Here is a 16,580-nt window from a genome sequence, read left to right as displayed (position 1 = left end):
TAGTTTCAAAGAAGCAGAACACAACCCGTTTTCTTTGTTGAGGACTCCTGATTTCAAAATAGTTCTTAATAAAATAGTCAATATCAGCCAATAACAGTCAATACCAGCCTGGCATGGCAAAAAACCAAAAGAAAATTAGGACTCAAACACTAGTTCTTTAAAAAAAAAAAAAAGCTTTGCTGAAACCCTTCGGGGCATTTCCGGGTTTTAGGGCGGCATGAGCCACCCATTACCTTGCACAGCCCTTCGATAAACCTTTCTCTGCCCTAAACTCTGACGTTTCAATATTGTTTGGCCTTGCTGTGCGTCAGGCACATGAACTTGTGTTCACTAGCATATCTAGGGGTCCGTATATCCAAAACACTGAATGGTTCATCCTGGTTTTTGTACTGAATTCCTTTCAGCGTGTGTTGTAGGTCAGCGGCTGCAGTGGCTCATGGCTTGATCCTTATAGAATTGGATGGCAAATAACATTCTTTGTTTTACACTCTATGTGTTTGTGCATCTGTATGCCTTCATGGCTGTAATCGCAAAGGTCCTCACCTGTTGTAAGAGTATGAAATGGTTTACTAACTTTAGAGTTCTAACAAATTGGATTATTACATCTTTTAAAGAAGCTTTGTTCTCATTGCCTCTTGCCGTATCAATTATTTTAAGCTGGTTATTTTCTAAGAAACAGCAGATGTGGAAAAAACTCTTAGCCAAGTAGGAATTATCCTTTTGTAAGACACATTTACATTGGTAAGGGAAATCTCCATTTGTAGGTTGTCTCCCTCTCTGTACTAGAAAGAGGATGGCCACATCTCTATAAAGTTACCAGTGGAGAAGGCAGTGACTTAAATCTGCTCAACAACCTTAACCTTGTTTACTGCGCTCTTCCTGGTGACTTCCCATAACTGACTCCCCAACCTCAATATCCTCTTTTGTCTTTAGCTGAGGATGGTTTTTAAGGTGAGGACTTGAAACATTTTAGCAAGTTACTCATTTTCCCTAGGTCTCTCCCATGTATACATGTTACTAAATTTCTATTTCATTTTCCCCTGTTAATCTGCCTCATGTCGATGTAACTCTTAGGCCAGCCAGAAGAACCTAGAAGGAGGAAATTTTCTTCCTTCCCAATGCCTATCAGGATAACTACACAGTCACATAAATAAACGATTCCTAAAATAAGGAAATTAAACTTCTAATACATTAATGTGGTAGATTTTAAAAAATCCTTCTTACAGTAATTTCTAGTACTAGGAATCCAGGTTCAAATAAGTCAAGCAAATTTTTGGCAAATGATATTTTCTTAATGTTTGGTTAAAAAAAAAAACCCAGCTATGTCTATCTGTGAAAGAGAAGAATAAATCTGACTCCACATTGGATCTGTTTCTTTTACTTTAACCTTTGTATTCTATTGCTTTTGCTTCAAGTTAATCACTAAAGGGATGTTGCCTACAGCTTAAAGTATACATAATGGCCAAACTGGAGGAATTCTGCCTCCCACGCCTGAGTGTTAAGCTAAAATACCTTTGTTTAGCTCACAGGAAACATCCTGACCAGGCCCCCCTGTGAATGGCTGCAGGAAAAAAGAAATTAACACATCCCCTCCTGAGTCTGGCTGGAACTTAGGCAGGAGGTAGATGGGCCCCAGGCTGAACAGTTTCTCCCCTGCGGACAGAAACTCCATAGTAGCAGAAACTCCATAAAAGCAGGATGATCAAGGAGGCTGGGCCCTGCCCAGGTAAGAGATAAAAGACCACGTATTCCTCATTCTCAAAGTCAAGGAGACCTCCCCGACTGCACATGTGCAGAAAGGCTCCTTGGAAGTCAAAAAGGGAGGGGGTGCCACCTCCTAGTATGTGACGTCAACTACCCATAGGCCTCTTCATTACTATCCATCTTGGCTAAGAGATGTGCACCCACACAGGAGAGAACCCTGAGATATACCAAATCCGGACTCAGAACCAGGCGGAACAACATGATTGGTTAGAGGAAACCATGAAGAAATGCCCCATAAAAGTGATTCAGACTGCCACGAGGGCGTGACTGTCTCTCTGAGCCCGCCCGTGTGGCTGTCCACACGTACTGCACCCTTTTCCCTCTTAATAAACACTCTACTTGCTTCACTACTTTCCGTCTCTACGTAGAAGTTCATTTCTACACAGCTGACGGGCCGTGGCCTTGTCACTGGCCACTGGTCCCTGGTGGTCTGGTGGCTGGGATTCAGCGCTCTCATTGCTGCGGCCATACCTCAATCTCTGGCTGGGAACCGAAAAAATCCTGCTTCAAGCCGCTGCAGGCCGAGGCCACCCGAGGTCAGAACCAGACTCCTGGGTCTGCGACCTTCCGAATGAAGTCGCTAGTCCTTGCCCCAACTCATCTCTCAATTGGCCTGTTGTGCGGCAAGCAGCACCAGCTTGGACTTGGTAACATTTTCTCACTGTGAAGTATGATACAAATGTGTATTGTATCTTAATTGAGTGTGTATCTTTACTGAGAGAATAATTGATTTGAACTTCCTGAACTTATACCAGTTTAAGTATTAAAAAACCCACTATTACTCCTACATAATGCTTTAGATACACGAAAAGTGTAAACTTGTTCAATAAAACTGAACCATTATTCGACAAATTTTTCTATAAACAGCAATTAATTTCGTAGCACATCGACCTAAAACTAACTTCTATGATTTGTTAGTCACTTAAAACTTTGTACTAATATTAAATTGAGCTAGTTAATTCTTGGCCGCCTTGATATGCTTTAAGCATACTTTTAAGTTTATATAATTTTGCTTATTTTTATATGCTACAGACGGGCCATATCGCTGGGTCAGATTAATAAACGTGCTCGGTTTTGCCACTTATAAGAAGTGGTAAAACGGCCATGGTGGCTGTAGAAAGCCGTGCTCTATGCAGTTTGGTGTTTTGTTAGTCTCTTAAAACGTTTGACTACCACAGTTCCCAATTATTCACTTTCTCGTGGAAGGATGACAGGGAACGAGAGGGATTAGCCTGTGCGCTAACGCCAGGCTCCGCAGTAGAGCTGGAAGGCACCTGTGCGCGAACGAGGGGCGAACGAGGGAAGGAAACCCTGCAAGGCGAGGAAGAATAACTACACCTGTTTAACTGACAGGACTCCTGCGCGCATGCGTCCCCACGCTCAAGGCTCACGCTCCCTTAGCCTCTCCCCTTTCTGCGCGCCGACACCTCCTTCCGGCCAGCTTCGGTTTCCTCCGCGAGGAGCCTCGCCCTCTACCGGGGCCACACGTCATCGTTCTCGCTTCCCGGTAACTAAGGCGATGAGAGGGACTTCCCACTGAAGCGAGCGGACGTCTTATTGGAGTAGGGCGAGCTCCTGAGGCGCGCTGGCTGTGGCTAGGAAACAGTTCCCTAGGCGCCGGTATTTCGTGAAGCAGAAAGGTTTAGAGGTGAACGTGGAGAAACTTGTATTCTGAGTAATTGTGATTTTTAAGAGCCAACCACGTCTGTCTTGCCCTGTTCCAAGATGGCGGCGCAGCCTTTCTAAGTGTCTTGCTTCCGCTCGCCCACCGGGGAGGCGCTCTTTGATTGGCCAGCGGACGGCGCCGTGGCGTGACGCACAGGACGCTAACCAATCGGCTTAGGGCTGAGTTGGACTTGGCGGTGGGAACTGGAGCCCGGCTCTTGCAGCGGTGGGTGCGTACGGCTGCGGCCAGGTGAGCGGTTCCGGCCAGGTGAGTGGGGAGCACAGGTTATGAGAGGCCGAGGGCAGGGACCGGAGTCTCTGCTTAGGGGCAGGTGGGTTGCTCCTGGGGCGAGGCCTTTTCCCGGCGGTCAGAGGAGCTGAAGGGCCCGAAGACCCAGGGGTCTGCTGAGAGTGACGTGGTCCCAGCCAGGTGGGGCGGCCGGCTGGCCGGATTCTGGCGCAGGATCCCTCGGAGTCGCGGGAGACAGAAGGACCCAACGTCCAGTTTACAGTTGAGGAACTCGAGATTCTGGTTAAATGACTTATGCTTCGTGACAGAGCCGGAGCTAGAACCCAGGTCTTCGGACTCCCTTTAAAGATTAAACCTTGCTTTACCTTAGTTGTGTCCTGAAAAATCATACCTTAAGGTGGAATGAATGGTACAGATTTTTTTTTTTGACAGATACGTCTACAGGATCTTTACAATTTTACTTATTCATTCATTCAGCTGTTAACCTATTCTGAAAGCCTTCCCTTTTGAAAAGATGGTGTTAATGGTAGACCTGTCTCTCTAGAAAAGTGCACCTTGGCTCATGCACACAATTTTGCATACAGTTTCAGAGGACTTATTGACCCTGTGAAGTCCCCTGTTGGCTATGTGCCCAGAGTTAAGAATCCATGCTCTTGAGGGAGTGAGCGGAAGAGGCAGTGGGAAATGGAGAGCGCAGGTTTTAATATGTGGATGCCTGGGGACATGGGATGGAGATAGTGCCTTTTAATAATGATCTGTTTTGAGAAGGAAAACAGCCACTTAATGAAGTCTGCCGAGGTGCTTGCTGAGAATTGGGATGTTAGAACTTGCTTTCATTCCCACCTGAATGACCCTTTACTAGCCAGGAAGCTGCAGAAGTGTTTTCTGTGTACACAGAACTACAGTTTCCTGCTTTGGCCAGAGATAACAAGTAGATGCCTTAGAGTTTAAGCTGGAACAAACATTTGGAATTTTTGTGCTCCGCGTTGTGTGTAATAGAGTAATTCATTTGCATTTATAGCCCTATGTTGTTCCCTTAGTCCAAATTAACAGTATGGCACTTCTCAAAACAGCTTGGAGACAGTCATTATTCAGCATTGCATAAGTGAGCACTAGAGGCCACTTATATAATAGAGTCTTTTTTTAAAAAAATTATTTCTTCTTGGCTGCGTTGGGTCTTTGTTGCTGCGCACTGGCTTTCTCTAGTTGTGGTGAGTGTGGGCTACTCTTCGTCGCTGTGCATGAGCTTCTTGTTGCTTTGGCTTCTCTTGTTGCGGAGCACGGGCTCTAGGTACGTGAGCTTCAGCAGTTGTGGCACGCGGGCTCAGTAGTTGTGGCTCACGGGCTTAGTTGCTCTGCGGCATGTGGGATCTTTCCGGACCAGGGCTCGAACCCGTGTCCCCTGCATTGGCAGGCAGATTCTTAACCACTGAGCCACCAGGGAAGCCCTATAAGATTCTTTAATTTGTCATTTTTCCCATTGTTCTCGAGAGTTTTGTTCCCTTGAACCCTAATAGCTGAAGTGTGTGTTAGCCTAGAATTTAGTATGTAAACAGGATGAAGTTGGCATTATTTGGGTTTGAAAAACGTACTTAGCCTGAATGGCTGTTTCATTAACTGGAATCTTCCAAGGCATGAGCATAAGCGACTGTGGTGAGGGGACAGGAGCTGGTGAGGAACTCACTTAGCATAATAGCAAGTGTGCCTTTGTAATTTTGGTGATCCCAAGTAGAAGTACCTTGGCTAAGAACTGGTAGTTGTTCTTGTTGTGAATAGGATTCGCACTTCAGTATCCAGTTCTTTTCTCCATAATAACGGAAGGAGGGAAAGGGCACAAAACCAAGATCGCTTGGAATGTAAATTATAATACAGTATTTACTCGAATAGAGCAAGGAGGAAAGGGAGTCAGGGAGGAAGGTAGCTGGATGCTGAAACAGGGTTTGAGACTTAACCCTTGAGCACGGGGCTGAAATTGGCTTGGCTGAGATGATCTGTGATCTAAGAGGAGATTTAAATTACTATTATTCACCTACATGCAGCTTAGGGATGACCAAATGATGGTAAACCTTCCGCCCCTTTTATTTTTTTAAGGGCTAGAAAGGAGGGTTGAGAAAGGAATGGGAGAGGTAGCTGTGAAGTTAATTGGCTCTTGGGGGGTCAGAGAGAAGTGAGATGTTGTCATCCTCCAGTGACAGGTTCTTCCAGACTAAGTGTTTAAGAAACGTGGCGTTAGGTGGTCATCTTTTTTTGAAGTTCAGTTGAGAATTTCACATACGATTAAACTTTATCTTTAGTGTTATTTTTTTTTTTTAGACAATGGCAACATACCTGGAATTCATTCAGCAGAATGAAGAACGCGATGGCGTGCGTTTTAGTTGGAATGTGTGGCCTTCCAGCCGTCTCGAGGCTACAAGAATGGTTGTTCCCCTGGCTTGTATCCTTACTCCTTTGAAAGAACGTCCAGACCTGCCCCCTGTACAGTATGAACCAGTGCTTTGCAGCAGGCCAACTTGCAAAGCCATTCTCAATCCACTTTGGTATGAATTCTTTTAACAACTAGCAAAAATGATGAATACAGTAAATTATGACTTTCCCGTGATTCTCCTAAAAGTGACTCAGTTGGGCAAGATGTCAAATTTGAGATGAGTAGTAAATGGTGAGAGTCTTAGGTGATGAATGCTTGTGGAAGTCTCCCTGGCCTGATATTCCACATAGAATTAGAATTTATGGGAACGAGGTGGAGGTAGAGGGAAAGGATTTGTAATTTTTTGTTTTTCTGATTTTCAGTTTGCTTTTGCCTTAACTATTGATTTTATTGGTGCCTTTCAAAGCATTTTCCAAAAAATATCCAAAAGCTTTAGAGAGTTTTGTTGTACCTACCTGGTATGGTGATGCTGTATGGCAGGAAGAGGTAATAGGCAGAAGAAATTTGAACTTTTGATGATTTTATTGTTAAGAGGAATTTTTTAATTTTTTGCGGTATGCAGGCCTCTCACTGTTGTGGCCTCTCCTGTGGCGGAGCACAGGCTCCGGACGCGCAGGCTCAGCGGCCATGGCTCACACGCCCAGCCGCTCCGCGGCATGTGGGATTCTCCCGGACCGGGGTACGAACCCATGTCCCCTGCATCGGCAGGCGGACTCTGAACCACTGCGCCACCAGGGAAGCCCTAAGTGTAACTTTTTTGTGCCTGAAATGGTGACCTTTGATAGCTCTCTTAAATGTGGGCACTCTTTGAAAGAATTTTTAAGCAAGTGAAGAGTGTCATAAATACTCTTTAAAAGATAAAATTTTTATATGAGGAAACATTTTTTACTTCATTCTCCTTGCTCTTACTTGGTGTACCCATGTATAAGATGCTGCTGCTCTTTTAAAATAATAGCTGATCGTTAATTTTCTAAATGTAGAAAGGGGGGGAAAGCAACTATAAAGCATTATCTTGAACCAGTTCTAGGAAGTGTATCAACCCAGAAGCATTCTGCTCAACTTCTTCAAGTGAACTAAGTGTGGTTAAAGTCTGAGTTGTTTTTCCTGTGTGTTAAATGTCCTTTTAGTATTAAAATTTCATAGTTTCATGTATTTGAACAATAAAGACATTAGAAAAATCATAAAGAGTATGTTTAGATAACAGGGCAAAAGGAAATAACCTATAATTTTTATAACTCATGAATTTCTAAATATTATCTAGGAAATCGGAAAAGAGCAAAAAGGATTTAGTAGTTGTTCATTGTTGCTGCTTGAAGGAGCCTTTCGGTGCACTCAGCAGCCAGAACTCTAGCTGCAGAGAATGTGTTGCATACCTTCCTCCATTGAGGCACCCACACCTGAACACACATCCGTGCGATTTACTGAACAAGAACTTTACACTTAAATGCTTTCTACCTTAAAAATGAAAACGGTATCTGGTTGTAATATTTATTTTTCTCACAGTCAGGTTGATTATCGAGCAAAGCTTTGGGCTTGTAATTTCTGTTTCCAAAGAAATCAGGTATGTGAACTGTAATTATTTTACAAGTATTTCCTGTGTTTCACTTTAGTTGTCCTACTCTGAAAAAAATTAAGTGAGGTTGAATTTGTGTCTGCTCTGGCACAGGGCACCTGTCAAGGTGATATTTCTTAAGCCTAATATTGAATGTTGAACATATGTGATTTTTGTTTTGAATGGTCATTCAGTTTCATTATATGAGTCTTTGTCTTTGCTGTGGATGGGACATAGATTTCCTTGTTTTTTTTTAAAATAGGTTTTCTGTAAGTACTGAGTACGTTACCCTAGAAAACAGATAAGGTGTTTATATTACATTTGATTTCAGTTTATTCTAATTGGATAGTGTACGTTACTGGATTTTCATTTTCGATCTTCCTAACTTTCAGGATCAAGTTGATCTTGTTTTGATTTAAACATTTTTAACTACCAAACTAGGAGCTCACAAATGATGAGAGAGACTTTTCTTTGAAATGAACTGTGCCTATGGAGGAAATGTTCAAAAAGTGGATTATGGTGGTTATTGCGCAATTCTGTGCATTTACTAAAAATCATTCAATTGTACATTTAAAATGGGTGAATTTTATGGTATATAAACTATACCTCAATAAAGCTGTTAGAAAATAATTATGCCCAACATAATATATAGTACTCTAGCATATCTTAAGATATTAATAACATCCACTTGTTTATTCTTATATTTGATCATAATTAACAGCCTCATTCTCAGATAGCACACACCGAGTCCAGTGGTGAAGAGACCAGTGTGCAGTTGATGACTTTTAAGTGTAGTCTTGGGAATTAGAAGCAGATACCGTACAAGATTTGTCTCCCTGGGCGATTCAGAGTAATTGCAGATCTTAAAAACATTCCTACACCCTATTATATTCAGAATTGATGTCTGTTTAATGTAATTTATTGTTAAAATTATAAGGCATCTAAAGACAATGTCAACAGAGTAAAAGTCCAACCCATAGGATGGGTGAAAATATTTGCAAATCATGTGTCTAATAAGGGATTAATATTCAGAATATATAGAGAACTCCTAATACTCAACAGCAACAGGAAAGCCCAACTCAGAAATGGACAAAGGACTTGAATAGATATTTCTCCAAAGACGATAGACAGATGGCCACTAAGCACATAAAAAGATACTCATCGTCACTAATTATTAGTGATGTTTACCAAATGGTCCAGCATTCCCACTTCTGGATATATACCCAAAAGAACTGAAAGTGGGGTCTTGAAGAGATACTTAAACACTCATGTTCCTAGCAGTATTATTCATTAGTGATGTTAACCAAATAGTCCAGCATTCCCACTTCTGGATATATACCCAAAGGAACTGAAAGCAGGGTCTTGAAGAGATACTTACACACTCATGTTCATAGCAGTATTATTCACAATAGCTAAAACATAGCAACTGATCTGAGTGTCTGCTGACGGGTGAATGGATAAGCAAATGTGGTCTGTATGTTCAGTGCAATATTAATAGCCTTAAAATGCAAGGTGTTCTGACTTATGCTACGTGATCGAACCTTAATGATATTACTGAGTGAAATAAGCCAGTCACAAAAGACAAATACTGTATGATCCCCCTTGTATGAGGTACTTGGAGCGGTCAAATTCATAGAAAGAGAAGGTAGAGAGGTGGTTGCCAGGGGCTGGGTGGGGGTGATGGGGAGTTACTGTTTAACAGGTTCAGAGTTTCAGTTTTGCAAGATGAAAAAAGTTCTGGAGATGGATGGTGGAAATGGGTGCACAACATTATGAGTGTATTTAAGACCACTGAACTGTACACTGAAAAAAGATTAAGATGGTAAAATTTACCACGATTTTTAAAGTTTGGGGGAAAAAGATCAATGTGCAAGCTACAAATTTAAAATGTTTGTAGAGAAAAAACAAAACACCTATGACATTATGTTAAGCACCAAAAAGCAGGTTGCAAAATTGTGTGTATAAGGTGACCTCAGCTGTGCTTAAGGTAGAAAAAGTGTGGAAGGAAATACACCGAGATGTTGACAGTAGCTGCCTCCGGGTGATAGGAGCACGGGGGGTTTGTATCTTTTATCTTATATTTTTCTTGTACTTGCCAGTTTTTCTACAATTAACATGTATTACTTTATTGATAACAACTAGAGTAGTAAACCCAAATAAAAGCTTTAGTCTTCCATGTAGATTATTGATGAGACAGCTAAAATTTCAACCCTTAATTTACAGGGCAACAATTTGGAAATTATTTTTAATAGTGTGTGTTTTAATGATTTAGAAGTTACAAGATAACCTAAAACTGCATTAAGGAAAAGTTCCAGTGTGATATAGATATAGAACAGGGTTATGGATTTTAAATTCTGATTAAAAAATGATTGATTGATTGATTGATTGATTGATGCCCCAGGTCTTAGTTGCAGAATGCAGGATCTTTAGTTGCGGCATGAGAACTTTTAGTTGCGGCATGCGTGCAGAATCTTGTTCCCCGATCAGGGATTGAACCTGGGCCCCCTGCATTGGGAGCACACAGTCTTACCCACTGGACCACCAGGGAAGTCTCTTAAATTCTGATTTTTGTATTGTAGTAACATGTTCTACATTTTGTGCTTTCAGAATTAATATGTGGTCATTAACTATTTTTATAAATGGAAAATAAAAGGCATAATGTATCTTTCAGCCCTCATGAAGCATTGCTTTGTTTTCTTCTCTTCAGTTTCCTCCGGCTTATGCAGGCATATCTGAGGAGAATCAGCCTGCTGAATTGATGCCCCAGTTTTCTACAGTTGAGTACGTGATACAGGTAATTGTTTGCTGCGCATTTAAGGAGCAGTGTTAAATTGAGCTTCTTTTGAAATACTTTGTCTTCTGTGTCTCTTGCTTGTCTGGACGATTTAAAGCTGTGAGGCCCACAGGATCCTGAACATTAGGTCATGGTACGTGTGCACGTGATGGCATCGTTTTCCCGTCTCCATAGAAGGCTACCAAAAAGGTAGCACTGATTCAGTTCAAAACCTGCCCTCCACAGCCTTGTCCGTCTCAGTTGATGGTACCCCATCTTCTAGTTGTTCAACTTAGAAATCTTAGATTCATCCTTGGCGTCTCTCTTTTTCTCACATCCCATATCTAATCTGTTAGGAAATCCCTTGCAGTTGATATTTACAGTTGATCCAGAATCCAGCCACTTCTTTCTCCCCACAGCTCCTGTCCTGGGCCAGCCCCCGCCTCTCACTTGAATTATTGGGGCAGTCTCTTAGCTCTTCGCCCTGACTTTACCCTTGCCCACTTATATTTTATTCTTCACCCAGCAGCCAGGGTAACGCTTTAAAAACATCACATTAGGTCTGTGTTCAGAAACCTCCAGTGGCGAAAATGGCTCCCTTTTCACCTGGAGTAATAGTCTTCAGAGTTTTGTGTGAGCTGGCCGTCTTACCCCTCTGACCTCAGCTTCTTTTAGGGTCCTCGTTCAGCCAAATGGGCCTCCTTGACTTTGCTCAAGCGTGCTGGGAACAGACGTGCCTCTGGGCCTTTGCTCTGGCTTTTCCTCGGGCTAGAGCTTTCTCCCCTGTATCTGTATTGCTCCCTCCTTCTTCTCCAGGTTTTTGCTCAAATGTTACTTTCTTAATAAGGCTGCCCTGACCTCCCATTTAATGGTGGAGCCTCCCTGCCCCCCACCCCCCACCCCCCCATGCCCGGCCTTCACAATCCCTCCCCCTTTCTCTGTTCCGGAAAGTTAGCTCCTGAGGCAGGCAGGGATCTCTGGCCTTTTGGTTCGCTGATGTATCGCAGGACCTGGAACAATGCCTGGCGTTCAAAAATGTGGAATAAATTGTTGGATATAAAGTAGTCTTTACGTCTAGTTTGTTTTGATAAAACTTGTCGTTTAATGAAGTAAGTAGAGGTTTGTTTCGATGTTCTTATCCCTGACAGTCAGTATAAATAAAGACTTGTTACTTACATAACTTGTTTTGCTTTTTTTTTGGCTGAGCCATGTGGCTTGGAGGATCTTAGATCTCCGACCAGGGATTGAACCTGGGCCCCGATAGTGAAAGCGTGGAGTCCGAACCAGTGGATCGCCAGGGAACTCCCTTGTTTTGCTTTAAAAAGAGCTGGTTATGTCTATTTGTATACTGATCATTGTGCTGTTTTTCTTTGCATAAAGCGAGGTGCTCAGTCCCCTCTGATCTTTCTCTACGTGGTGGACACATGCCTGGAAGAAGACGACCTCCAGGCACTCAAGGAATCCCTGCAGATGTCCCTGAGTCTCCTTCCTCCAGATGCACTGGTGGGCTTGATCACGTTTGGGAGGATGGTGCAGGTCCATGAACTCAGCTGTGAGGGGATTTCCAAGAGTTATGTCTTCCGGGGGACGAAGGATTTAACTGCAAAGCAGATACAGGTTAGTGCCTTGCTTGTCCCCAAGCAGGACCAGGGATGTTTCTTAAAAATTCCTTAGGAAAAAGGGAAAAAAATGTCATTCACTTGTAGTGTTAAGGGAAATGAGTCTTTCTGGTTTGTGTAGGACATGCTGGGCCTGACCAAGCCTGCCGTGCCCGTGCACCCAGCGCGCCCAGCACAGCCACAGGAGCACCCTTCCATTTCCAGCAGGTGAGCTTGGATGTGCACATGCACAGCGGCGGCTGTGGGCGGGAGGGAGGGACAGCAGGAGAGCTTTTGTTTTTTATTTTTAGAGGGGAAAAAAAGACTCAGGCTAACCAATATTTAATGTTTAATAACAAACATGACAAGTCAGTGTATGTTTAAAATTTATAACTAAGTTAATATATAAATATATATATACACACACATATACATGTGGGGCAGATTTGCTCAAAATATTTTTCCTGGTTAGACTTGTATCATCACAGAGATTTTGAGACCACTGTACGCAGTCATTCCCCTCTTATTAGATACATGGCTCTTGTCCTTTTTGATTCTTAAGTAAAGCTGGGGAAACTGAAAAGGCTTCTGTTGGGTGTCCTCTAACAAGCCTGAGATTGGCCCGCTGTGCTCCTAGGGCTGCCCAAGGCTGGGTTAGCAGTTGGCAAACATGATAAGATGCTTTGCTGACATGCCTGGCACAGCCTCTTCTCTAAGAAACTGGTGTTCCTCCCTGTATGACTCCCAAGGTTCAAGAGAAACGCAAATGGAGTCTTCAGAACGATGAAGATTGTCCACGTCCATGAACCTTACATGGACTGAGTTCATGTTAGCATGTCTTTAGGGTTTTTTGCTGCTTAAAATTTAATTAAACTGATTTGCTCCTATTTGAAATTGATTTTTTTTCCATGCTACATATGCAGATTGCTATATACTAGGCCTTAAATGACATTCTTGAATAAAATTGCTTTGAGTTTTTTGTGTTTGTAGTTAGACTTTTTTTTTTTTTTTTTTTTTTTTTTGCTGTACGTGGGCCTCTTAGTGTCGTGGCCTCTCCCGTTGAGGAGCACAGGTTCCGGACGCGCAGGCTCAGCAGCCATGGCTCACGGGCCCAGCTGCTCCGCGGCATGTGGAATCCTCCCGGACCGGGGCATGAACCCGTGTCCCCTGCATCGGCAGGCGGACTCTTAACCACTGCGCCACCAGGGAAGCCCTGTAGTTAGAGACAACTTTGAAGGAAAAAAAAAAAACTGCACGTTTTTTGTACTCTGATACTTATTTTGAAGAGCAGTAACTATGTGTCATGCAGGCTGAAGACCAGAGTACTTTATTAAATCAGGCTTGACGTGTCCATTCAATATCATGCAGATTTCTGCAGCCCATTCACAAGATCGACATGAACCTCACTGATCTTCTTGGGGAGCTGCAGAGGGACCCATGGCCCGTACCTCAGGGGAAGAGACCGTTGCGATCCACTGGTGTTGCTTTGTCCATTGCTGTTGGCTTGTTGGAGGTAACTCAGAATTTACTGGGACCTATCGGACCACACAAGCTTTCTCACAGAAGGTGTGTTTGTTGGCCTTGTCTGAAAAATCAGCTGTGACCGCAGTCAGCTGGCAGTGTTAATTTATCAGAACGTGGTTCAGTGATTATTATTATCCACACTGAAGGAGCCCTTGGTGTTTTGAAAATACAAAAAGTTTTCATGAGAAACACAAGGCCATTAGGGCACCAGGATCACAGGAAATAAAAGTGCGCCAGACCCTCAGGTTGGAAGAGAGAAGCTGCTTCTCGGCAGCGTCATCTGCGTTTTGCTGCAGTATCATCAGTAGTCACGACAGCTGAGGACAACTCACATTTGGAGCATTTCTGTGAGAAACATGCTTGGGGTGGGCTGTATGTACCTAAAATGCTGCCACTTACTGCTTTAGGGCACTTTTCCAAACACGGGAGCCAGGATTATGCTGTTTATTGGGGGTCCCCCTACCCAAGGACCTGGCATGGTGGTTGGAGATGAACTAAAGGTTCCTATTCGTTCCTGGCACGATATTGAGAAAGATAACGCCCGCTTCATGAAAAAGGCAACCAAGGTAGGTGCTCCTGGCTCAAGGCTGTAAGTGTGGTCACCCAGGTGGGGTTTGGGTTGCCCTGGAGTGACAGCTGCTCTGCTGAGGCCATGCTTTGTGGTCAGTGAGTACCTCTTGCTGAGATGACCTTCCAGATCTCGGCTGATGTTAAGTATCTGTCCCAGTTCTGAGACCTTGATTAGAGTGGGTGGCCCTAAAACTGCTAAAAGTGTTTTGAGACTGAAAACTGCAGTTTTATTTTATTTGGATGTTATGAGAGAGACTGTCTCCACATTCCTCTCTTTGATCACATCCCTTTGGTGCGGTAAGGCACGCCTAGTGAGTGATGTTGCTGTTCCATAAAGGTAATTTTTCTCTCTTTGCAGCACTATGAGATGCTTGCTAACCGAGCTGCTGCAAACGGTCACTGCGTTGATATTTACGCTTGTGCCCTTGATCAGACTGGACTTCTGGAGATGAAGTGCTGCACAAACCTTACTGGGTATGTGGACAGTGAACCCCTGGGAAAAGTGAGAGTACTTATTCTGTGGAATGAGACTCGAGTGATGGAACCGTGGGAATGGCCAAGGCTGGCTCAGATGAGCGTTCAGGTGGCTCTGGGCTGCAGTTTCGGTGCCTGGGGAGGGTTTGTGGGCCTCTTGGAGGAAGAAGCTGTGATCAGAAGGAGGTCAGGGTTCACTGTGAACTTGTCGTGTCAGAGTAACTTAATTTCTTAGAGTTGTTGCAGACACCAAGGCAGGAAAGCAAGCATGGAGTATGTGGCCTTCAGCACTTCCTTGTGAGAAGGGGGGAAATAGGCTGAATGCTAGAGCAATTAGGAGCCCCCTCACCTGGCTTAGTAACGGCACCTCATGACAGCCGGTACTCGCTCAGCCTGGAGGGTGTGGTGCAGGGCGGGCTGGGAGCCCAAGTCTTCAAAGCGGGATGGTGCCCAGCCAACTGCCTTTGGGGCCCATGGGCACGCTCGAGCCTCACCCCAGACCTCCTGAATCAGAGGCTGAGGATGCAGCCTGGTGGTGGGTTTTAACAAGCTCTCCGGGGATTCTGGTGAGAACCACCTATGGCACCACTAGGCTGAAGGTGCTGCAGCATCAGAATCACCCGGGAACATTCAAAACTACTTTTGGTCTGGGTCTTGTTCCTAAAGTCGGATTTAATTAGCATGGTGCCTGGCCTGGGCATCAGCATATTTAAAGTTCCCGAGCATTTCTGACGTGGAACAGAGTTTGAGAAGCACTGGTGCGGCCCGTGTGTGCTCCAGGCATGCCTGAACACAGACAACGTCTGGAGAACCTGCATTTGTGTGCAAGTCCCCTGGGGTCTTGTTCACACGCAGCTGGAAAAGCAGTGGCAGAGAGCTGTGGGTGGGCCTGGTGTTCTGCATTTATAAGGAGCTCCCAGGTGGTGCTGCGGGTCCTCACTGAGTAAAGGGGACGGGGTAGAACCCTCGTCATCTGCAGCTGTCCTGGGGACCAGCAGGCGCATGAGGTGATAGAGGACCAGTGATGCTGGCCTGACTGTGCCGCTGAGTTCACTTAATACGCTGGACTCCCCCCATTGCCCTGCGGGAGTTCTTGTCGTGAAACATCACAGGAAAACTTCCATGTGTTTGTGAACACCCCCGAGCTTCTTATACACCAGAGTTCACGTGTATGTGTCTCTCTTCTGGAGAGGGACCAGCACTTCCCTCACACTTTCAGTGAGGCCTTTGACCCCTGAGTGACAGTATTTAGGGCACATCACCTGTTGCACAACTATAGTATCGGGGAAATGTGTGAACAGTGACACTGAAAAAAAAAAGACTTAGAGGTTTCAGTTGATGGCTTGAAGTGAGCCAACCATTTGTGATGACTTCCAGCAAAGGCGAGGTGACCCTGGGCTGTGTTATGGGGTCCATTATCTTCAAGGAAGATCACAGTCTTTGTTTCCTTGGGACTAGTCACACCTTATCCAGATTATATCATCATTTATTTTTTTAAATTTTTAATTTTTGAAACAGTTAACAGATTCACAAGAAATTGCAAAAATAGTACAGTGAAGTCTGTCCATACTTTTCATCTAGCATCTCCCAGTGGTAGCATCTTACATAAATATAGCACCATGTCAGAACCAGGAAACTGACTTGGTATAGCACAGTTAACTATTGATACATCACGGACCGTACTTGGCTCTCACCAGTCTGTACATGCACTCATTTTTAAAAATCTGTGTGCACGTCTAGTTCTTTGAAATTGTTATCCTCTCTATAGGTTTGTATCACCACCACAGTGATCAAGATACAGCACTGTTCTAAAGAATTCTATGTTTAATGTTTTAAAAATAGTGTCTTTCTTGAGTACAAATTGAACTGGCTGTTTTCCATTATTAGTAAGTGATCAGTAGCACCTCTGTGGACATGCTTGCTTTTTTCTTCTTCTCTAAAATAATTGTTCATAAATACCCAGGAAGCATCTGAATGGCTTTGAG

The 16,580-nt window shown here is 43.9% G+C and overlaps 1 protein-coding gene across 3 annotated transcripts in view; it reads left to right on the top strand.

Annotated features, from left to right (window-relative positions):
* The first annotated feature begins 3,187 nt into the window (after positions 1-3,187).
* The window catches only part of SEC23B (SEC23 homolog B, COPII coat complex component), a 40,101-nt gene continuing 26,708 nt past the window's right edge, over positions 3,188-16,580 (top strand). Inside the window, exons 1-9 of one of the 3 annotated variants that reach the window (XM_060031302.1) lie at positions 3,188-3,679; positions 5,993-6,216; positions 7,608-7,665; positions 10,364-10,450; positions 11,810-12,046; positions 12,170-12,255; positions 13,396-13,540; positions 13,959-14,117; positions 14,480-14,595. In XM_060031302.1, coding sequence (XP_059887285.1) covers positions 5,996-6,216; positions 7,608-7,665; positions 10,364-10,450; positions 11,810-12,046; positions 12,170-12,255; positions 13,396-13,540; positions 13,959-14,117; positions 14,480-14,595 — 1,109 coding nt within the window. In that variant the 5' untranslated portion in view covers positions 3,188-3,679; positions 5,993-5,995. Of the gene's footprint in view, positions 3,698-5,328; positions 6,217-7,607; positions 7,666-10,363; positions 10,451-11,809; positions 12,047-12,169; positions 12,256-13,395; positions 13,541-13,958; positions 14,118-14,479; positions 14,596-16,580 lie in introns of those variants that run through there. The other 2 variants (XM_060031301.1, XM_060031303.1) reach the window with 2 other exon arrangements.

This window comes from Delphinus delphis, chromosome 15, assembly GCF_949987515.2.
Source record: "Delphinus delphis chromosome 15, mDelDel1.2, whole genome shotgun sequence".
Taxonomy (NCBI): Eukaryota; Metazoa; Chordata; class Mammalia; order Artiodactyla; family Delphinidae; genus Delphinus; species Delphinus delphis.
Note: the sequence above shows the minus strand (reverse complement) of the source record. Positions and strands in the feature narration are given on the sequence as shown.